The sequence below is a fragment of the Chrysemys picta genome, chromosome 9, assembly GCF_011386835.1.
Source record: "Chrysemys picta bellii isolate R12L10 chromosome 9, ASM1138683v2, whole genome shotgun sequence".
In the NCBI taxonomy this organism is placed as follows: domain Eukaryota; kingdom Metazoa; phylum Chordata; order Testudines; family Emydidae; genus Chrysemys; species Chrysemys picta.
Genome location: NC_088799.1, coordinates 58,073,537 through 58,089,952, shown reverse-complemented (window position 1 = coordinate 58,089,952; position 16,416 = coordinate 58,073,537). Strand labels below are relative to the sequence as shown.

Sequence of the window (16,416 nt, the reverse complement as noted above, 5' to 3'; positions counted from 1 at the left end):
CGCAACTAAAGTTCATCCTCTGCAGGAAAACATTCTTTCCAGAAGATGGCCAGCAACATGCTCTTCTCAGGGCAGTGTTATCATTATTCAGCACATAAGAAATGCCATACAAACATTAAATTTACACCAGAGATTTGTAAAATGAGATTGGAAATGGAAATTCAAGTAGGAAAGGAGGTTTAGTTCATTAGACCACAGAAAGGGTCTAGTATCCAATTTTTAATTCTCCTCATCATTAAAATAGAAAAGTTAATGTTAAAAAGTGTTAAAAACTAATCAAAGTTCACATGCTTTTTAGATATACATCAAGGCTCAATTTTGCCCTCCACTATGAATGCACAACTCCTATACACCTTAGAAGGAGCTGCAAAAACATATCTGAGGGCCAAAATTACAGGTAAATGTTCCTACACCAATACAATCCTTTTAAACTGCTGTAACAAGCCTGATACATAAAGTAATATAGTCTCTGTAGCAAATGCCAAAATTAAACACATTACATCCATCTTTACCTACTTGTTGAATGAAACCAACAAGGCAGTGAGGCTAAAGAGCCAGCAGCAGTGACTCCCCATATTGCCTAGGTTGTAGCTAGTGATATCTGTATTGAGTAGTAAACAGTTTTAAAAGTCTACAATATTTATTGAATTACATCTTAAAAAATTACAAGCTTCAGGATACATTGGTGTCTTGAGAATTCTATCTACAGCATTTATTAACAGAGCAAGAGCTAGGACCAAGAGCCAGGTAGTTAGAAAGTACAATTCTTAGGCAACAGATGCCAACATTGAAACAGAATCTGGAGCAGAAGGTACAGAATAAAACTTTAGCTTCCAATTTAGTTTTTAAATGGAAAGAGTTATGAGTTTAGTTACTTTTTTTTTAAACTTAGCACTTTAAACAGAAACTGGTATTTTTACCAGCTTGCTCACGTGTGAATTACACTGATACAGAAAAAATGCACTAGTCATTACATCTCCAAATGTGAGAATTTTAAACTAAAAGACTGAATCCTGGCATTTGTGGACTGTTTGGAAAATGAGTGCCATGTGCAGTCTCTTCATAAAAAATGGCAAGAATCCCACCTCTTACTACCTCAAACTGTAGTAGCATACATACAGTTTCTAATGGATCAGGTCATCTCCTGCAGTAGCAGGTGTCTTGAATCTGTGAGTGAGAGGAGAATGGCAAAGAGGCCATACTGGGGCTGAAAAAGGAAAGATCTCTATAACTAGTAGTAGTAAATAGGAAGTGTTGGCATGTCCAAGTTCCTTGTCCCCAATGGGAAAATAGTCTCTAGCTCATAGTCCTTTCCTACATGCGGATGGTAGCAGAGAGATGAACCAAGGCTGTGTAGCAGTGATGGGCCAAAATAGAAAAACCCTCTATATGGCTACTGTGGGAAACAGAATCCCATGGTGGTTGAAACAAGTCATGCTGGTGGTGATGCAGGGTAGGGATTAGACTCCTGTGGCTGGCAGCAGAGGGGAAGGCCATTCCCCGTGGTAGCAGATGGGGCTCATCTCTCCTGTGGATGGTTGCAGTAGGTGTATGAGGTTAATTTCTCTTGTAATGCTTGGTGAGGGTTTCAGGCTATATGAGGGAGATAGCAACAGATCAGTGAAGGTGCAGTTAGTCTCTGTGGAGATGGCAGATGGTGCAGAGATGCCATAGAGATGGCAGCTGAAGGTGGGCAAGGCCTATCTCCCTGGTGATGCTGGTTGGGGGGGGAGGGGAGAGGAACTCAGAGTCCCACTGAGGCAACAGCAAGTGGGTGGGGCAGGCCTCTCTTTCTGGTGGGAGACTGACTCCGCTATGGAAGTGGCAGCAGGCAACTGAAGCCAGTCTGAGTGGGGGAACTAGGCCCCCTGCCCAGAGGGGCTGATCATCTCTTGAAGCACCAGGTGGAGCAGGTGGTTCTGCTCGGGGTTGAGCAGCGGCCAGAGCTCAGCCTGCAGCACTTTGAGTGCCTCCAGGTCCTTCTCCTGACAGGCCATGACAGTGGACTGCAGCAGGAGGAAGAGGCCCGGGGGCAGGTACCCTGCCTGGGGGAGTTGCCCAGCTCCCGCCCCACTCTCGAAGGCCTCCCAGCAGTATTTCTCCAGGGTCTGGGCATGCTCGGGCAGCAGCTTGGGTAGTGGCGGCTGGAGCAGCAGAAGCAGTAGCACCCGGGACACCTCGCAACGCACTAACACCTCTAGGAAGGCGCCGCTGGGTGGGCTGGGCCCGGCCTGGGCCAGCAGCTGCGCCTGGGTGAGCACAGCCAGGGCCCCGTCGTAGTCGCGGGTGAGCAGCAGACAGGAGGCCAGCTCGCCCAGGCAGCGCAGCGCCTCCAGGGGCAGCTCAGCGGCCGCCAGCAGCTCGGCAGCACGCTGGAACTGCGGGGCGGCCTGGCCGGGCTGCTCCATGTCCCGCAACGCCGATCCCAGCTCCAGGCAGAGCCCTGCCGCCAGCGCCGGCTGCCCCAGTTCCAGGTGCAGGCGGGCGGCGAAGGCGAAGCAGCTATGCGAGGCCTGCAGATGCTCAGCGAAGCCGCCGCTTAGGCTCAGCCGCTGCTGCAGGTCCCGCTCCTGGCGCAGGAAGAGGCGCGCGGCCTCGGTCAGGGCTTGCGCCTCGCCGGGCCCGTGGAAGAGACTCTGGGCGCAGCGGGCCACAGCCAGCTGGCACCAGGCGGCGTAGGGAAGGCTCTCCTGGGACCGCAGCTCCCGGGCCAGCACCCCGAACTGCTCCGCCGCCTCCGACACGTTCGGCTTCCGCAGGAACCGCTTCCGCAGCTTGGCCGACACCAGCCGGTACCGCGCCAGGAAGTCCCCGTCCCAGCCCCCGCCGGCCGCCCCCAGCACCCCAGGGCCTGCCGGGCCCGAGCCGCCCGCAGTCGCCATCCACGCAGCGACTTCCACCCGGAAGTGAAACCGTCGCGTGCCAGCCAATGGGCACCCGCCTTAGCGGAAGAGGCTGCGCACGACCCCTTCAGGGAAGAAGGGGCTAGCGAGAATACGCCCCACCCCCTAGAGCAGGCAAGAGGCGGGACTGAGATTTCCGCCGCTCCCTGGGAAGGGAACGGCGGGGTTGGTCCCACCTTCTGCAGAGAGGGGATGCAGGGGGAGTTGGCTTGGCTCCGCAAAGCTCCCCAGGGGCTCCCTGTGGAGTGAGGCGGAGTAGGGGTGTGGTATCCCAACCTCTCGCGTAACAGCCCCAGATCCTTGCAGCCCAGCTCATCGGTCCTGAAAGCCCATCGTGGGCCCAGGGCTAGGGTTACCATATTTTGAGCCTCCAAAAGGAGGACACTCCACGGGCCCCGGCCCCGCCCCGCCCACACCCCCAGCCCCAAAGTCCCCGCCCCAACTCCGCCACCTCCCCTGCTTCCCGCGAACATTTGATTCGCACATTTGATTCGCGGGAAGCCTGAAGCAGGTAAGGGGGGGAGGAGGTGCGGCCCTGGCTGGCCCCCCCGGCGTTTCCAGCCTGGGTCGGCTCGGGCCCTGGGGTGCCGGTGTATCAGCAAAAGGGGAGGGTTGCGTTTTGTGCTGATACACCAGCCCCGGCCCCCGGCCGAGCACCCCCGGCCCGCCCAGCACTGCCGGTCCCCGGCCCGGCCCCCAGACGAGCACCCCCTGGCCCCGCCGGCCCCCGGCCGAACACCCCCGGCCCGCTCAGCACCCCCCAGCCCCGCCAGCCCCCCGGCCCGCTCAGCACCCCCCAGCCCCGCCAGCCCCCCGGCCCGCTCAGCACCCCCCCGGCCCGGCCCCCGGACCCCCGGCCAAGCACCCCTCCGGCTCCGCCGGCGCTCGGCCCCGCTGGCCCCCGGTCCCCGGCCCCGCCGGCGCTCGGTGCCCCTGGTCCCCGGCACCCCCGGCGCTCGGCGCCCCCAGTCCCCAGCACCGCCGGCGCTCGGCCCCGCAGGCCCCGGCCCCGCTGGCCCCCGGCGCTCGGTGCCCCCGGTCCCCGGCACCCCCGGCGCTCAGCCCCGCTGGCTCTCGACGCTCGGCCCCGCCGTCCCCCGGTCGCCGGCCCCGCCGTCCCCCGGCGCTCGGCCCCCCCGGCGCTCGGCGCCCCCGGTTCCCGGCCCCGCCGGCCCCTGGCCCGGCCCCCGACCCCCCTGGTCCCCAGGCCCGGCGGCGCTCAGTGCCCCCAGCACCCCCGGCGCTCGGCGCCCCCGGCCCAGCACCGCCGCCCGCATGTCCCGATTTTCCCGGACATGTCCGGCTTTTTGGGATTTCCCCCCGGACGGGGATTTGGAGCCCAAAAAGCCGGACATGTCCGGGAAAATCCGGACGTATGGTAACCCTACCCAGGGCGCAAGTCCTCGCCCCTCCGAGCTACAGCACTGTGACACAGTAACACGGGCAGCCCATGGGCATAGTGCTGGGGAAGCCCCACAAACCAGGGGCACGCCTCATCTGGGACAAGGGCTAGCTCCCCAAATGTGCCAGCATGGTCAGCAGCACATCCAGCCCTCCCTGCTTCACCTCACAGCCTTCATTAGTGTGTATCCATTCACAGAGTCCAAGCGTCAGCTAGTGGCCTCCCAGTGACATAAAAATGGTCCAAAGAGGCTACCAGCTCCCAACACATCAAAACAAGAGGGTAGCACACAACAAAGTTTCAGAGTGGTATCTGGGTTACTCTGTATCACCAAAAACAAAAACTCCATTGAGGGTGCAGGTTTTGCAAAGTGAATGCCGCACAGACCGTGTCTTGGTCCAGCCACCATTGAAGGGCTCTGATTAATGCCAGCAGAAGTATGACGACCTTGTCTAGCGGGTGATGACCTGGTATGTATACCAATGCCAGTCATAATTGGAGAGGCTGCAGCCTGAGTCATTTATGCTGCACCACATAAGTGCAAGAGGCCATGTGCCCCAGGAGCTTCAGGCAGCACCTTGCCATGATGGTGAGTACACTTTCAGGCCATTTATGAGAGCTGCAATGTCCCTGAAACGGTTCTCCGGCAGGGAGACCCTTGCCTGATTTGAGTCAAGAACCGCTCCTATAAAGTCTATCCTCTGAATGGGCATGAAGGTGTGTGACAGAGCAGGGAGCGGGGCAGATTGACCTGGGAATGTCGTCTAGTTTTACTGGGACTGTCTGCATGGGGGATGGGAGAGCAGGGGATGTCTTTAGGTGAGGGATGGTACCTGAGCCTGTAAACTGAGCCGGGGGGGGGGGGGGGGTTGGGCCAGGTGACACCTTTTCAGGGGAAACTGGACAAAGAGAGGGAGGAGCCGGGGGGGAGGGGAGTGAGTCGGCTGGGCTTTTTTTTCAGTTTTGGGCTGGCTGGGAAGAGGCAGGGAACCCCAAGCCAGGAGTCTAACTCCTTGCCCCCAGAGGGACCCAGATGGGGGGTCCTGGTTGTACCTACAAGCCCTGTTTTGGACTGTGTTCCTGTCGTCTAATAAACCTTCTGTTCTACTGGCTGGCTGAGAGTCATGATGAGTCACAGGAAGTGAGGGTGCAGGGCCCTGACTCCCCCACGCTCCATGACAAGGTGGACTTGTGTTTGTTGTCCAGGAGACCCAGGTTCCTGAAAGTGGACTGTACGAAGTCTATGTGCCCTTCCACTAGTTCTTTGGACTGACCCCTGACCAACCAGTCGTCTAGGTATGGGAACACCTTCACTCCCCATTTCCTGACGGAGGCTGCTACCACCGCCATGCGTTTCATGAATACTTTCAGGACTGTCGGCAGGCCAAAAGGCAGCAATGTGAACTGATAGTGATTCTGGTTTACCACAAATCGAAGGTATTTTCTGTGGCCTGGGAAGATGGCTATGTGAATGTACACATTCTTCAAGGTGAGGGCAGCATACCAGTCCCCTGGATCTAAGGAAGGCACAATCGAGGCTAGGGAGACCATGCGGAACTTCAGCTTCTTCATGAACTTGTTGAGGTTCTGAAGGTCTAGGATGGGTCTGAAATCCCCATTGGACTTTGGGATCAGGAAGTAGTGGGAGTAAAACCCTTGGCCTCTTAGCTTCATGGGAACCTCCTCCACTGCCCCCACCGTTAGGATTGACTGCACCTCCTGGGTCAGGAGATCTTTGTGAGAAGGGTCCCTGAAGAGGGACAGGGAGGGGAAGTGGGAAGGAGGGGAAGAAATAAACTGCAGGATAGATCCCACTTCTACCATATGAAGAACCCATCGGTCAGAAGTGCTGTTGGCCCATGCCCAGTAAAAGCTGGACAAACGGTCCACAAACATAGAGGTGACATCAGTAGTGAAAGTAAGATAAAAGACTTACCAGGCCCCTGAAAGGGGCAGGGCCTTGGGCAGAAGGGGTAGGGCTGAGGGTCAGCGTCCCCCAGCTAGCCCTTCCGTGCTGCCCGGCCCATGCTGGGCGGGGCTCTGGCAGTGATTTAAAGGGCCCAGGGCCCACTTTCACCTCTGGGTGACATCCAGGTTATGGACTGGTGCACTGTCCTTGGGCGCACCTTCAAAAGTTTTGCTTATTGCCCGTTAGTTGTCTCGTGGGCGCAGACATTGAGGCTGATGAGGAGTGAGGGTTCTGTCTCTTTCTGAAGCTTTTATTCCTTTGTCGACCAAAGTCTTGTCTCTGCTGGTGCTGCGGTGGGTAAAAATGGCGCATGAGCTGAGGTTTGTAATGCTTCCGGGATGGGGCTGGAGGGGAGGGGAGGGGAGGGGAGAGGCTGGAGTGTGAAGGCCCAACGACTTCAGCGTCACCCTCGAATCTTTTAGACTATGAAGCCGGGCATCCATTTGTTCTGAGAAGAGGGACTGTCCCTCGAATGGTAGGTCCTGTACTTTCTGTTGGACCTCATGGGATAGGCCAGACGACTGAAGTCAGGAGCTTCATTTCGTTACCTCACCTGTGGCCATCGCCTGGGCTGCCGCATCCACGACATCTAAGACCACCTGGAGGGATGCCTTGGCTATGGCCTTGCCTTCGTTTGCAATGGCAGCAAACTCTGATCTAGAGTCCGATGGTAGGAGCTTCTTAAACTTCTGCATGGCTGACCAGGAATTAAAGTCATACCCACTGAACAGCGCCTGGTGGTTCTTAACTGGAGAACCCCCGTGGAGTATATTTTCTTCTCTAAAAGGTCCAGTTTCCTGGCCTATTTTGCCTTGGGTGACGGTCCCTGTTCCCCTTGCCTTTCCCTCTTGTTGGCTGCAGCAACAACCAGGGAACCCTACGTGGGATGAGTGTACAGGTATTCGTATACCTTGTGGAGTACAAAGTATTTCTTCTCCACTTGTTTAGCTCTACCAAGGCCAAGGCTGACTCCGTTATCTCCTCTACTGGGAGGTTGAGGTTCTGAGCCATCTGACGCAAGAGCTCCTGGTGAGCCTTGTAATAATCTTGCATCGGGGCTATGGTCATACTTGCTACTGCCTCATCAGGCAAAGATGATGAAGAGGCTTGTACAGTTACCGGACTGTAGGCTTATTTTCAGGTTTTTGTTTTGTTATGTGAATCCTTATGCTATAATGGGTTAATGTTATGATGTTTGTGTGCTGCTTATGCACATTTATGGTTTTGGATGCCATCTTGTTGGCATCACCATATTGAATAGGGCTAAACAACAGCCCTTCTCTACAGAACTTTTGCGTCATAGAGGTTTTATATATAGATAGATAGATAGATAGATAAGGATGCTGTCCCCAGCAATGGTGGCTGTCTGCCATAGAGGCAGCCTGTGAACCCGCCACTTTGCGCACGCTTCGAGAGTCAACATCATCAGCATCACTCACTTGCAAACCATCCAGGAGGATCCTGAGCGTGTCCTGAGCTATACCATCTGCTCCATTTCAGCCAGGTTCCGTGTTCCTCCTGCAAACTCCATCTTAAGGCAGTGGAAGGTCCAGAGCCCAACAGCCGCTGCAGGGACTAGGTTCATGGTCAACTGTCCGCTGTCCACTTGCCAATCATCGCCATCACCCTGCAAGTATAAAAAGGACTCTAATTAGGGATACCCATAGTTTCCTAAGGATTAAGTTGGGAGCCGGGCTTCAGACCCAACCGGTTCCAACGACTGTGCTGTTTTACTCTGTTTATTGTTTCTCCCCCTTAACTGTGTTCACTTCCTCCCCAAAAATAACACTTTGTTTGCACCTTAAACTTGGGTCAAGTTTTACTTACCTGGGGTCCTGGGTGGGGTGTGAGGGATTTTATTTTACCAGGTGATAGATATTGGATGCTGGGGCCAAATCGCAATCTTCTCATTTAGTTTAACTTTTGTCATAACTTCTTCAGTACAACAGGACCTTTTACGTCCTCCGGTGCCAGCGGATCACCCATAAGTGTGACCTGAGAGTCTCGGACTTCTGCCCTGGGAAAGGAACCCCTCTCCGACCGGGACGGCAAGGGTGCCCTCGTCTCTGAGGCTGTTGAGTGTGAGTGTGGGAGCCCTGGGCCATGTGAGTCGTCCAAGGGGTTCACATCAGCCACTGGCTAGGAGGCCATGCTGCCGGAATGAGCCCCGGGGCCATGGCAGTAGAGCATGTATGGTCCGCCCGGAGTCTGCTCCCTCACAAGATGTATGACTCCACCTGTGATTCGGAGTCTGAGGACCTGCTCCTAAGTGATCATGGGGTGCTGTGCTCTTTGGTGCTGAATAATGGTGCCGAAAAGGAGAGCGATGCCACTGTGGGAGCAGTGCCGTGATGGGGAGTGGGGTGGCGATTGTAGAATCATAGAAGATTAGGGTTGGAAGAGACCTCAGGTGGTCATCTAGTCCAACCCCCTGCTCAAAGCAGGACCAATACCAACTAAATCATCTCAGCCAGGGCTTTGTCAAGCCGGGCCTTAAAAACCTCTAAGGATGGAGATTCCACCGCCTCCCTAGGTAACCCATTCCAGTACTTCACCACCCGCCTAGTGAAATAGTGTTTCCTAATATCCAACCTAGACCTCCCCCACTGTAATTTGAGACCATTGCTTCTTGTTCTGTCATCTGCCACCACTGAGAACAGCCTAGCTCCATCCTCTTTGGAACCACCCTTTGGGTAGTTGAAGGTTGCTATCAAATCCTCCCTCACTCTTCTCTTCTGCAGACTAAATAACCCCAGTTCCCTCAGTCTCTCCTCGTAAGTCATGTGCCCCAGCCCCCTGATCGTTTTTGTTGCCCTCCGCTGGACTCTCTCCAATTTGTCCACATCCCTTCTGTAGTGGGGGGCCCAAAACGGGACACAATACTCCAGATGTGGCCTCACCAGTGCCGAATAGAGGGGAATAATCACTTCCCTCGATCTGCTGGCAAAGCTCCTACTAATGCAGCCCAATATGCCGTTGGCCATCTTGGCAACAAGGGCACACTGCTGACTCATATCCAGCTTCTCATCCACTGTAATCCCCAGGACCTTTTCTGCAGAACTGCTGCTTAGCCAGTCGGTCCCCAGCCTGTAGCAGTGCATGGTATTCTTCCTTCCTAAGTGCAGGACTCTGCACTTGTCCTTGTTGAACCTCATCAGATTTCTTTTGGCCCAATCCTCCAATTTGTCTAGGTCACTCTGGACACTATCTCTACCCTCCAGCTTATCTACTGCTCCCCCCAGCTTAGTGTCTTTCGTGAACTTGCTGAGGGTGCAATCCATCCCTTCATCAAGATCATTAATAAAGATGTTGAACAAAACCGGCCCCAGGACCGACCCCTGGGGCACTCCACTTGATACCGGCTGCCAACTAGGCATGCTGGGGAGTGGTGCCACGATTCAGAGTGGTGGCAGGACCATGAGCTGTGCCGCAATTGTGACTGATGCTGGGAGTGTCTACAGCTGAGGTAAGGAGTGATGCGGCTGTGGCGAACACGACCACAGTGTTGAGCCTCTCGAAGATGAGCGAGACTGAGGGCGGTGCCTCACCATCATTGCTGGCTTGCCCAAGAATGGTGCTTGTCTTCTTGGAACCAGACCCTGCAGAGTCTGAGCTGTCCCTTGTGGGCCGCAGCCCAGGGGAGAGAGCGGTGCTGGGAGGGTCAGAAGACTCTGCACCTCCTCACGTGTCTCTGGCATCGATGGTGCTCCTAGGGTCGTGTCCCCCTTGTGGCTCACCCTATGAGGGAAGTCCATTGGCACCAGACTTGACAGGTCCTCCGCTGGGGCTGGAGTCAATGGCCCCAGTTGAGTTGTGACCGATTCAGAGTGGCCCGATGCGGGTCTTTCTCATGGGGGAACGCCCCCAGTCTGATTTTTTTGTCCTCTTCTTTGGCACCAGAGATGGACAGCGGTGCCGTGCTGTCGGTGCTGCCTTCTTGGGTTCCAGAGAGGTGTGTCGGTGCCAGGAGATGGTTGGTACTGGGGAACCCAGGCCACTCTGGGTTTCTCTAATAGATGCCGATGTGCTCCTTGTCAAAGAAGCACTCAGTGCCGGGTCAGGTTGTCGCTCCAAAGAGGGACACAGCACCGCCTCCATGAGGAGGAATTTCAGCTAACTGTCTCTCGCCTTCTTAGTTTTAGGTTTGAAATTCTTAAAAATCTGGCACTTTTCTTGGATATGACCATCTCCCAGGCACTTCAAATAACTGTCATGGGGATCACTTATTGGCATGTGTTTGCGGCACGCCACACACTGTTTGAAGCCCTGGGACTGAGGCATGCCCTGGAGACCGGTCAGGCTAGCCCCGCAGAGCAGTAGCTTACAAGTATTCTAACTATTATCTACCTTACTAACTTATTCTAACTAACTATTTACACTTATTTACAATTTATTTGCAGGAAGAAGATCACTACAGGGTATTGCTTGCTGAGCAAGAGATAAGAGCGGAAAGAAGGAACTGAGGAGGCAACGGGCAGATGCCTATATACTGGACCATGGAGGCGCCACTCTAGAGTCAACCTGATGGATACCACTAGGAGAAAAATGTCCTGCAACGGTGCAGGCGATGCGCACACTCCTCTGTTGGAATGGACATGAGCAAGCACTCAAAGAAGAATCATAAGTAACATCAGTCATTTTGCCAGTATCCCAGAGGGACCTCTAGAGAGCAGCTTTTCTCATTAGCCAGAGAGAGTCAGTTCCAAACCTTTAGTAGTCCTAAACCTGCCTTATATCATCTCATTTCCTGTTTGCAGAACTCAGCTCTCATTCCTAACTGCCATGGATCCCTTCCTTCTAGCTTTCCATCCTTTTTCCTGTTTCAAGGCATGTCAGCCAAAACAATCTCCTTTGCACTCCTAGCACTGAGGAGGAAAAGAATAATGGCTCTCGGCCAGACTGTAAACCCCCTATTCACAAGGGTGACCTAATTCCAATGGGACTACTCATATGAGTAAGGCCAAGTCTACACCTAAAAATTAGCTTGACCTAGCTACATCATTCAGGGCTGTGAAAAATGTTGCACTCTGTGCAATGTAGTGAGGTCCATCTAATCCACACTGTAGAAGCAATTAAGTGAATGGAAGGATTCTTTCACCTCTCAGAGAGGTGCTGGTTCCAGGACCCCTGGCAACCCTGTCTACTTTAAGCACTGGCTGTCTGCAGGTAATGCTGAACGGAGTTCTCAAGAGAGTGGTGTCTGCTATTTGGCTGGGGATAGTGGGCAGCCCTCTCTTCACAGTGAGCAGTGCAAGGCTGATTAGGTTTGCTGCACTTGGGCAGGAAATTCTGGGACATTGGGCCAAATGGCTGAAGTGGCTGGGTAGGTTTTGTAGATTGGCTGGAGGGAGAAACATTCAGGGAGGTTTCTTCGGCCTGGGATTTCTCGGTGATACAGCAACCTGCAATGGAAACAAGATTGTTTCTTTGTTTCTTTTAGCCTGCTCATTGGAAGGACTTGGCTATGCTGAATGCAGCTTGTGCTGACCACGGGGGGCCCAGAGATCTGCCCACAGGCTTCCTCAGCTTGTCTTCCCAAATGCTAGAATTGCTGCTGTGAACAAATGTGGTTTCCATGCTGGCCATCACATGTGGTAACTTGACCTAGTTTTAAGGGGACTATAAATACAAATAGATAAAAAGACTAACTGAGAGAGAAGGGGTGAGATGGGGTGGGGCAGGAGAGCAATTATAACATTAAAGACCAAGTTTTCAAAACCACACACACAAATTTCAGGGCACTCAAAGTTGCAAGCAATACATTGGGCACCCAGAGAGCTGGTGTGGCTGATATTGCAGGCTCCTGGATAGCTTCAGCGCACCCAGATTTCAGAGCTGGGAAGTTTTAAATAATACATTTCTGTGCTGAGTGAGTTTCCACCACAGTCAGTGCAGAAATCAGGCTTCACTCAGTGTTTAGACTTTCTCTGAGATTTATCTTTAATTTTTTTTATCTCGATGGGGTTTTCATTGGATCTGAAGAGCAGGAGCCAGTGCTGATATTGACCAGTGCAGTTTACAGAATGAGTGGGGACAACATCCTTGCACCACAGAGAGACAGATAATGACAGGATGCAACTGTGGGGACTCTATTATAGAGGGAGGGGTGGCACTGGGCAATCCTATTGCAGAGAGAGAGAGAGAGAGAGCACTCCATTGAACCTATCACAGAGACAGGTCAGCATTTGATACCAGCACCCTATAGTACAGAAAGGCAAGTCAGGGTATGGCACTGTTAGCCATACACCCCAGAGAGCGATGGGTGGGGTATGGCAGCAGGGAGATCAGACAAGTCATGACTGGTGACACTATCACTGAGTGTCAGGTTCAGGGTAGGCACGAAGGAATCAAATGCAACATATTGCTCATGGACTTCTAGTGTGTTGGCAACACTTGGATCTGTCCTCTCGTTCCATCGTTTTGAGCTCTGTTCTCAAGAGCATCGGAATCCAGCACTCATGACCTTTGCTCCCACCAGTGATCTCACAGTAACCAACAAGCGGAAAGGGGCTAAAAGCAGAGGCTTTGTCCATTTCAGAGAATGCAGAGCACTCTGAGCTGGCAGTGCTGCTGGGGTTTCCTACTGCTGTGTGAGCAGGTTAGGAGCTGACTCACTCTTCAGAGCCACAATCCCCATACCCCAGTCTCCGTTTTATGCTTCCTGCCCCTTCAGACCTCATGTATACGCACCACAGCTCTGACGGTGATGCATCAATTCTCTGAAATGTCAAGGATCGGCTGGAGAGGGGGCCCATGGCACCAATCAGATGTCATAGACCAGGCCTGATGGGAACATGGGGGGAAGGGGAGGGAGAGAATCATCCAACTAGCACAACAGAAATGCAGTGTGTTAGCAGTGAGCAAACCTAGACTCTGTGCTTGAAGCGGAAGGGGCCCAGAGAGTGGGTTGACCTTACACATCCTGATAGTGGGCGGGGGAGGGCGGCCTAGACAGTGCTGGTGTTAGCCCATTGGTGGCCCTAAGCAGGAATATTCAGGGGGATCCTCCACAACACATGCTAATAATTAATAGCAGAGCCCCTTGAGCTGCTCAGGACCCAAAGCAATTGCTTAGTCTACTTATGCCTAGCACTAGCACTGAGCTTAAAGCTTTACCAGCTGAGGTTCTGGCCTCACTATTTCTCTTACTCGTTTTACTTTAACTTGTGATTACTTTCATGGAGTCACTCCCATGTGAATTATTTCATTTCAAAGCAGATTGCAGAAGCTGTAGCAGCTGCCTGTCTTTCCTTCCCGCTCAGCAGTAAGAGAAATCTCACACCATCTTTGTCTGGGTGCTGGTGCATGTTGTTAAGGCGAGACTTACAGAGGGTATGGTGCAAGAGCTCTGCACTTGCAGTGGGAGGCTGTGCAGTCCAGTGGTTAAAGTAGGGATCTGAGAGTCGAGACACTTTGGATTCAATTCTTCATTACCCTGCACCTGGGTTATAAAAAATCCAAATGGTAGCAATTTACATCCACTTTTCATAGGTGTAAGTGACTGTAAGAGGTAAAGGATGATGGCAAATCAGATCCATAGGTTCTATGCCTGAGTCTGCCACAGACTTCCTGGTGACTTACCCTCTTGCTGTCTCAGTTTCACCAGGTTTTAAATAGGGATAGCACCACCGAGGGAGGCTTATGTGAGGTTTCATTACTTGCCGTCCCTAGTGTGCTTGAAGCTGTTCCTGTGGCAGGTGAGAAGCTGTGGAAAGCTTGTTTTTTTTCCGCCCCTGCTTTCGCTTTCCTTCCCGGTACAGCGATTAGCATCTGCGTGGGTGAACTCAACCTTTGTTCATGAGCTAGAATCCAGCAAAGTGGAAATTGTATGAAGGGGAATTTGCTTATTTTCATATTGAATTTCCTCTTGAGTCTGGAGGGTTCCAGAGCATCATTGGCTCATGAGGCCAGCTGGGCCCCAGAGCTTCTCCACAGTAGATTCTGCACTAGCAGCAGACCCTGTGTCCTGGCAACTGGGACCCCTTAAATACAGGCACTGAGACTTGATAGGGACAAATTTAATCTAGGTGTTTTATTGATCCCCTTGGCACTGACTAACTGTCCCCAATCATGCACTGGGCTGAGTATAAAACCTGGCATGGGTTCTCTGAGGTGTAGCATGCTGTGCTTCAAAGCAGCACCTTGGAACCCCCATATTCACTACTGCCATATAATTATGATCTGTTTGGTACAAAGTATGCCTTGAGCTATTATTTTAAAAGGCTTGATCTGTTGAACATTAATATCCTGTTGGATAGTATGTGCTATCATTGTATGGGAAGTTATGCAGTTTTGCTGTGTGTGTGTGTTACTGCAATATGTTGTAAGGTTGGGAACACCCACAACCAGCCTTTCAGCTGCAACAATGGAGGAGTCAGACTTGCTGATGGCCCATGAAAGGAATACACACTTCCAGGAACCATATTCAAAAGAGACCTCTCAGAGATAGCACTTAGACCAGGAGTTGCGAAGGTGTTTTCTCCAGGAATTGAAATTAGGAAGGGTGTTCAAATATACAAGGTGGGGTGAAGGTCAAAGAGGGATGAGACCATGAGGGTGAAGGTGGGCTGTATGGCACCATAATAAAAACTGAAAAATGTTTCACAACCATTTTATTAGATTCAATCATGTTTTAAAATCATCACAAATATTAAAGTTGGCTACTCAAGCCTTCTATGAATCACTACATCTACATCCTTATTGGTTTCTTGTTGTAATTTTGCACAACTCTGTTAATGAACTACTTTAGGGTTACCATACGTCCGGATTTTCCCGGACATGCCCGGCTTTTTGGGCCTCAAATCCCCGTCCGGGGGGAAATCCTAAAAAGCCGAACATGTCCGGGAAAATAGGGAGGGGCCGGCACCGCTGGGCCGGGGGTGCTCGGCTGGGGGCTGGTCCGGGGGTGCGGGGCCGGGAGCTGGCCTGGGGGTGCGGGGCCGGGTCGGGGGCCGGAGGTGCTTGGCTGGGGGCTGGCCCGGGGCCGGCACCCCAGGAGCCGAGCCAGGCTGGAGACGCTGGGGCCAGGGCCGGCCGCCGGAGGGAGCCGCTCGGTTGGGGGGGCCAGACTGGGCCGCGCCTCCTCCCCCAACCCCCCCAGCTTACCTGCTGCCTGCTTCAGGCTTCCCGTGAATCAAATGTTCGCGGGAAGCAGGGGAGGGGGCGGAGACTTTGGGGAAGGGGTGGAGTTGGGGCGGGGGGGCATGGGCGGGGCCCCGTGGAGAGTCCTCTTTTTGGACACGCAAAATATGGTAACCCTAAACTACTTGAATGCAGTGCATTCATCTTTGGTGGCTTCTTGTGTGTCCAGTACTTCCAGTCCTTCATATGCTCATAATCAGGCAGAAGGCAACTTCTTTCAGAACACAAAATTATATTCAATGAGGAAAAAGAACAATCAACTATAGCTGTTGTGACTGGGAGTAGCAAGAGATGAATTCCTACTTCTTTCATCCCAGGAAACAGCACAAATATTGGGTCAAACCACTAGTGATAATTTGTTTGCCATATGATATTCCACTCTGTGTTCAAATTCTCTTCTGTCCTGACCACATAGCAGCCCCATTGCTGGTAGCGTCTCACTCCATTCAACTGTCAGTGTGTCATAAAACAGGCATCAGTAAAAGCTACATAGAGGTTGAATAGAATCCAGAAGACGCTGTTGTAGCATTGTAAGAATCAAGTCTGTGTACTTTTTCAGCTGGGCGTGGATGTCAGGGGATGGATCACTCAATGATTGCCTGTTCTGTTCATTCCCTCTGAAGTACCTGGCATTGGCCACTCTCAGCAGACAGGATACTGGCTTAGATGGACCATTGGTCTGACCCAATTTGCCCGTTCTTTAATTATAATATAATAAAAAAAAAGTTTAGTACAGAAGCTCCCCAAAATAATGACTTCTCAAGATAGCGATGATGTGAAATAACAACCTTGGCAAATAATGCATTTTAAACATCTTGGCCTACTAGGAAATGTATATTTATATAAGTTTCCCAGTCACAAATCTAGCTTTCTGGAGCAAAGTCACTAATATGTAGTCCAACAAACAAATGTTCCTTTAATGTGCCCCTCCCTTTCTCCTCCACTGCACCCCACTCATAATTGTCGTCTTTGGTCATCGGAGACGCAAAGTACAGAGGAGT

At 52.5% G+C, this 16,416-nt stretch overlaps 2 protein-coding genes and 1 long non-coding RNA gene across 5 annotated transcripts in view; 1 reads left to right on the top strand and 2 right to left on the bottom strand.

Annotated features, from left to right (window-relative positions):
* Positions 1-621: 621 nt before the first annotated feature.
* LOC101938399 (40-kDa huntingtin-associated protein) lies at positions 622-2,940 on the bottom strand. Its single transcript, XM_005301326.5, has one exon. The coding sequence runs from the start codon at positions 2,880-2,882 to the stop codon at positions 1,860-1,862; it is 1,023 nt and encodes a 340-aa protein (XP_005301383.2). The 5' UTR covers positions 2,883-2,940; the 3' UTR covers positions 622-1,859.
* A 1,593-nt stretch (positions 2,941-4,533) lies between these two features.
* Positions 4,534-14,957, top strand: LOC101936373 (uncharacterized). Its single transcript, XR_256385.5, has 3 exons — positions 4,534-4,894; positions 8,216-8,355; positions 10,675-14,957. It is a non-coding gene; the product is annotated as an uncharacterized LOC101936373 (long non-coding RNA).
* Positions 7,565-16,416, bottom strand: part of TMLHE (trimethyllysine hydroxylase, epsilon) — a 75,396-nt gene continuing 66,544 nt past the window's right edge. For all 3 annotated transcript variants that reach the window (XM_065556282.1, XM_065556279.1, XM_065556286.1), the window contains one exon: positions 7,565-7,901. In XM_065556282.1, the coding sequence (XP_065412354.1) occupies positions 7,752-7,901 (150 nt within the window). In that variant the 3' untranslated portion in view covers positions 7,565-7,751. The remainder of the gene's footprint in view (positions 7,902-16,416) is intronic.

Bases quoted from the DNA above. Each gene is read 5' to 3' on its own strand.
- LOC101938399 (XM_005301326.5), bottom strand. From the start codon at position 2,882: ATGGCGACTGCGGGCGGCTCGGGCCCGGCAGGCCCTGGGGTGCTGGGG.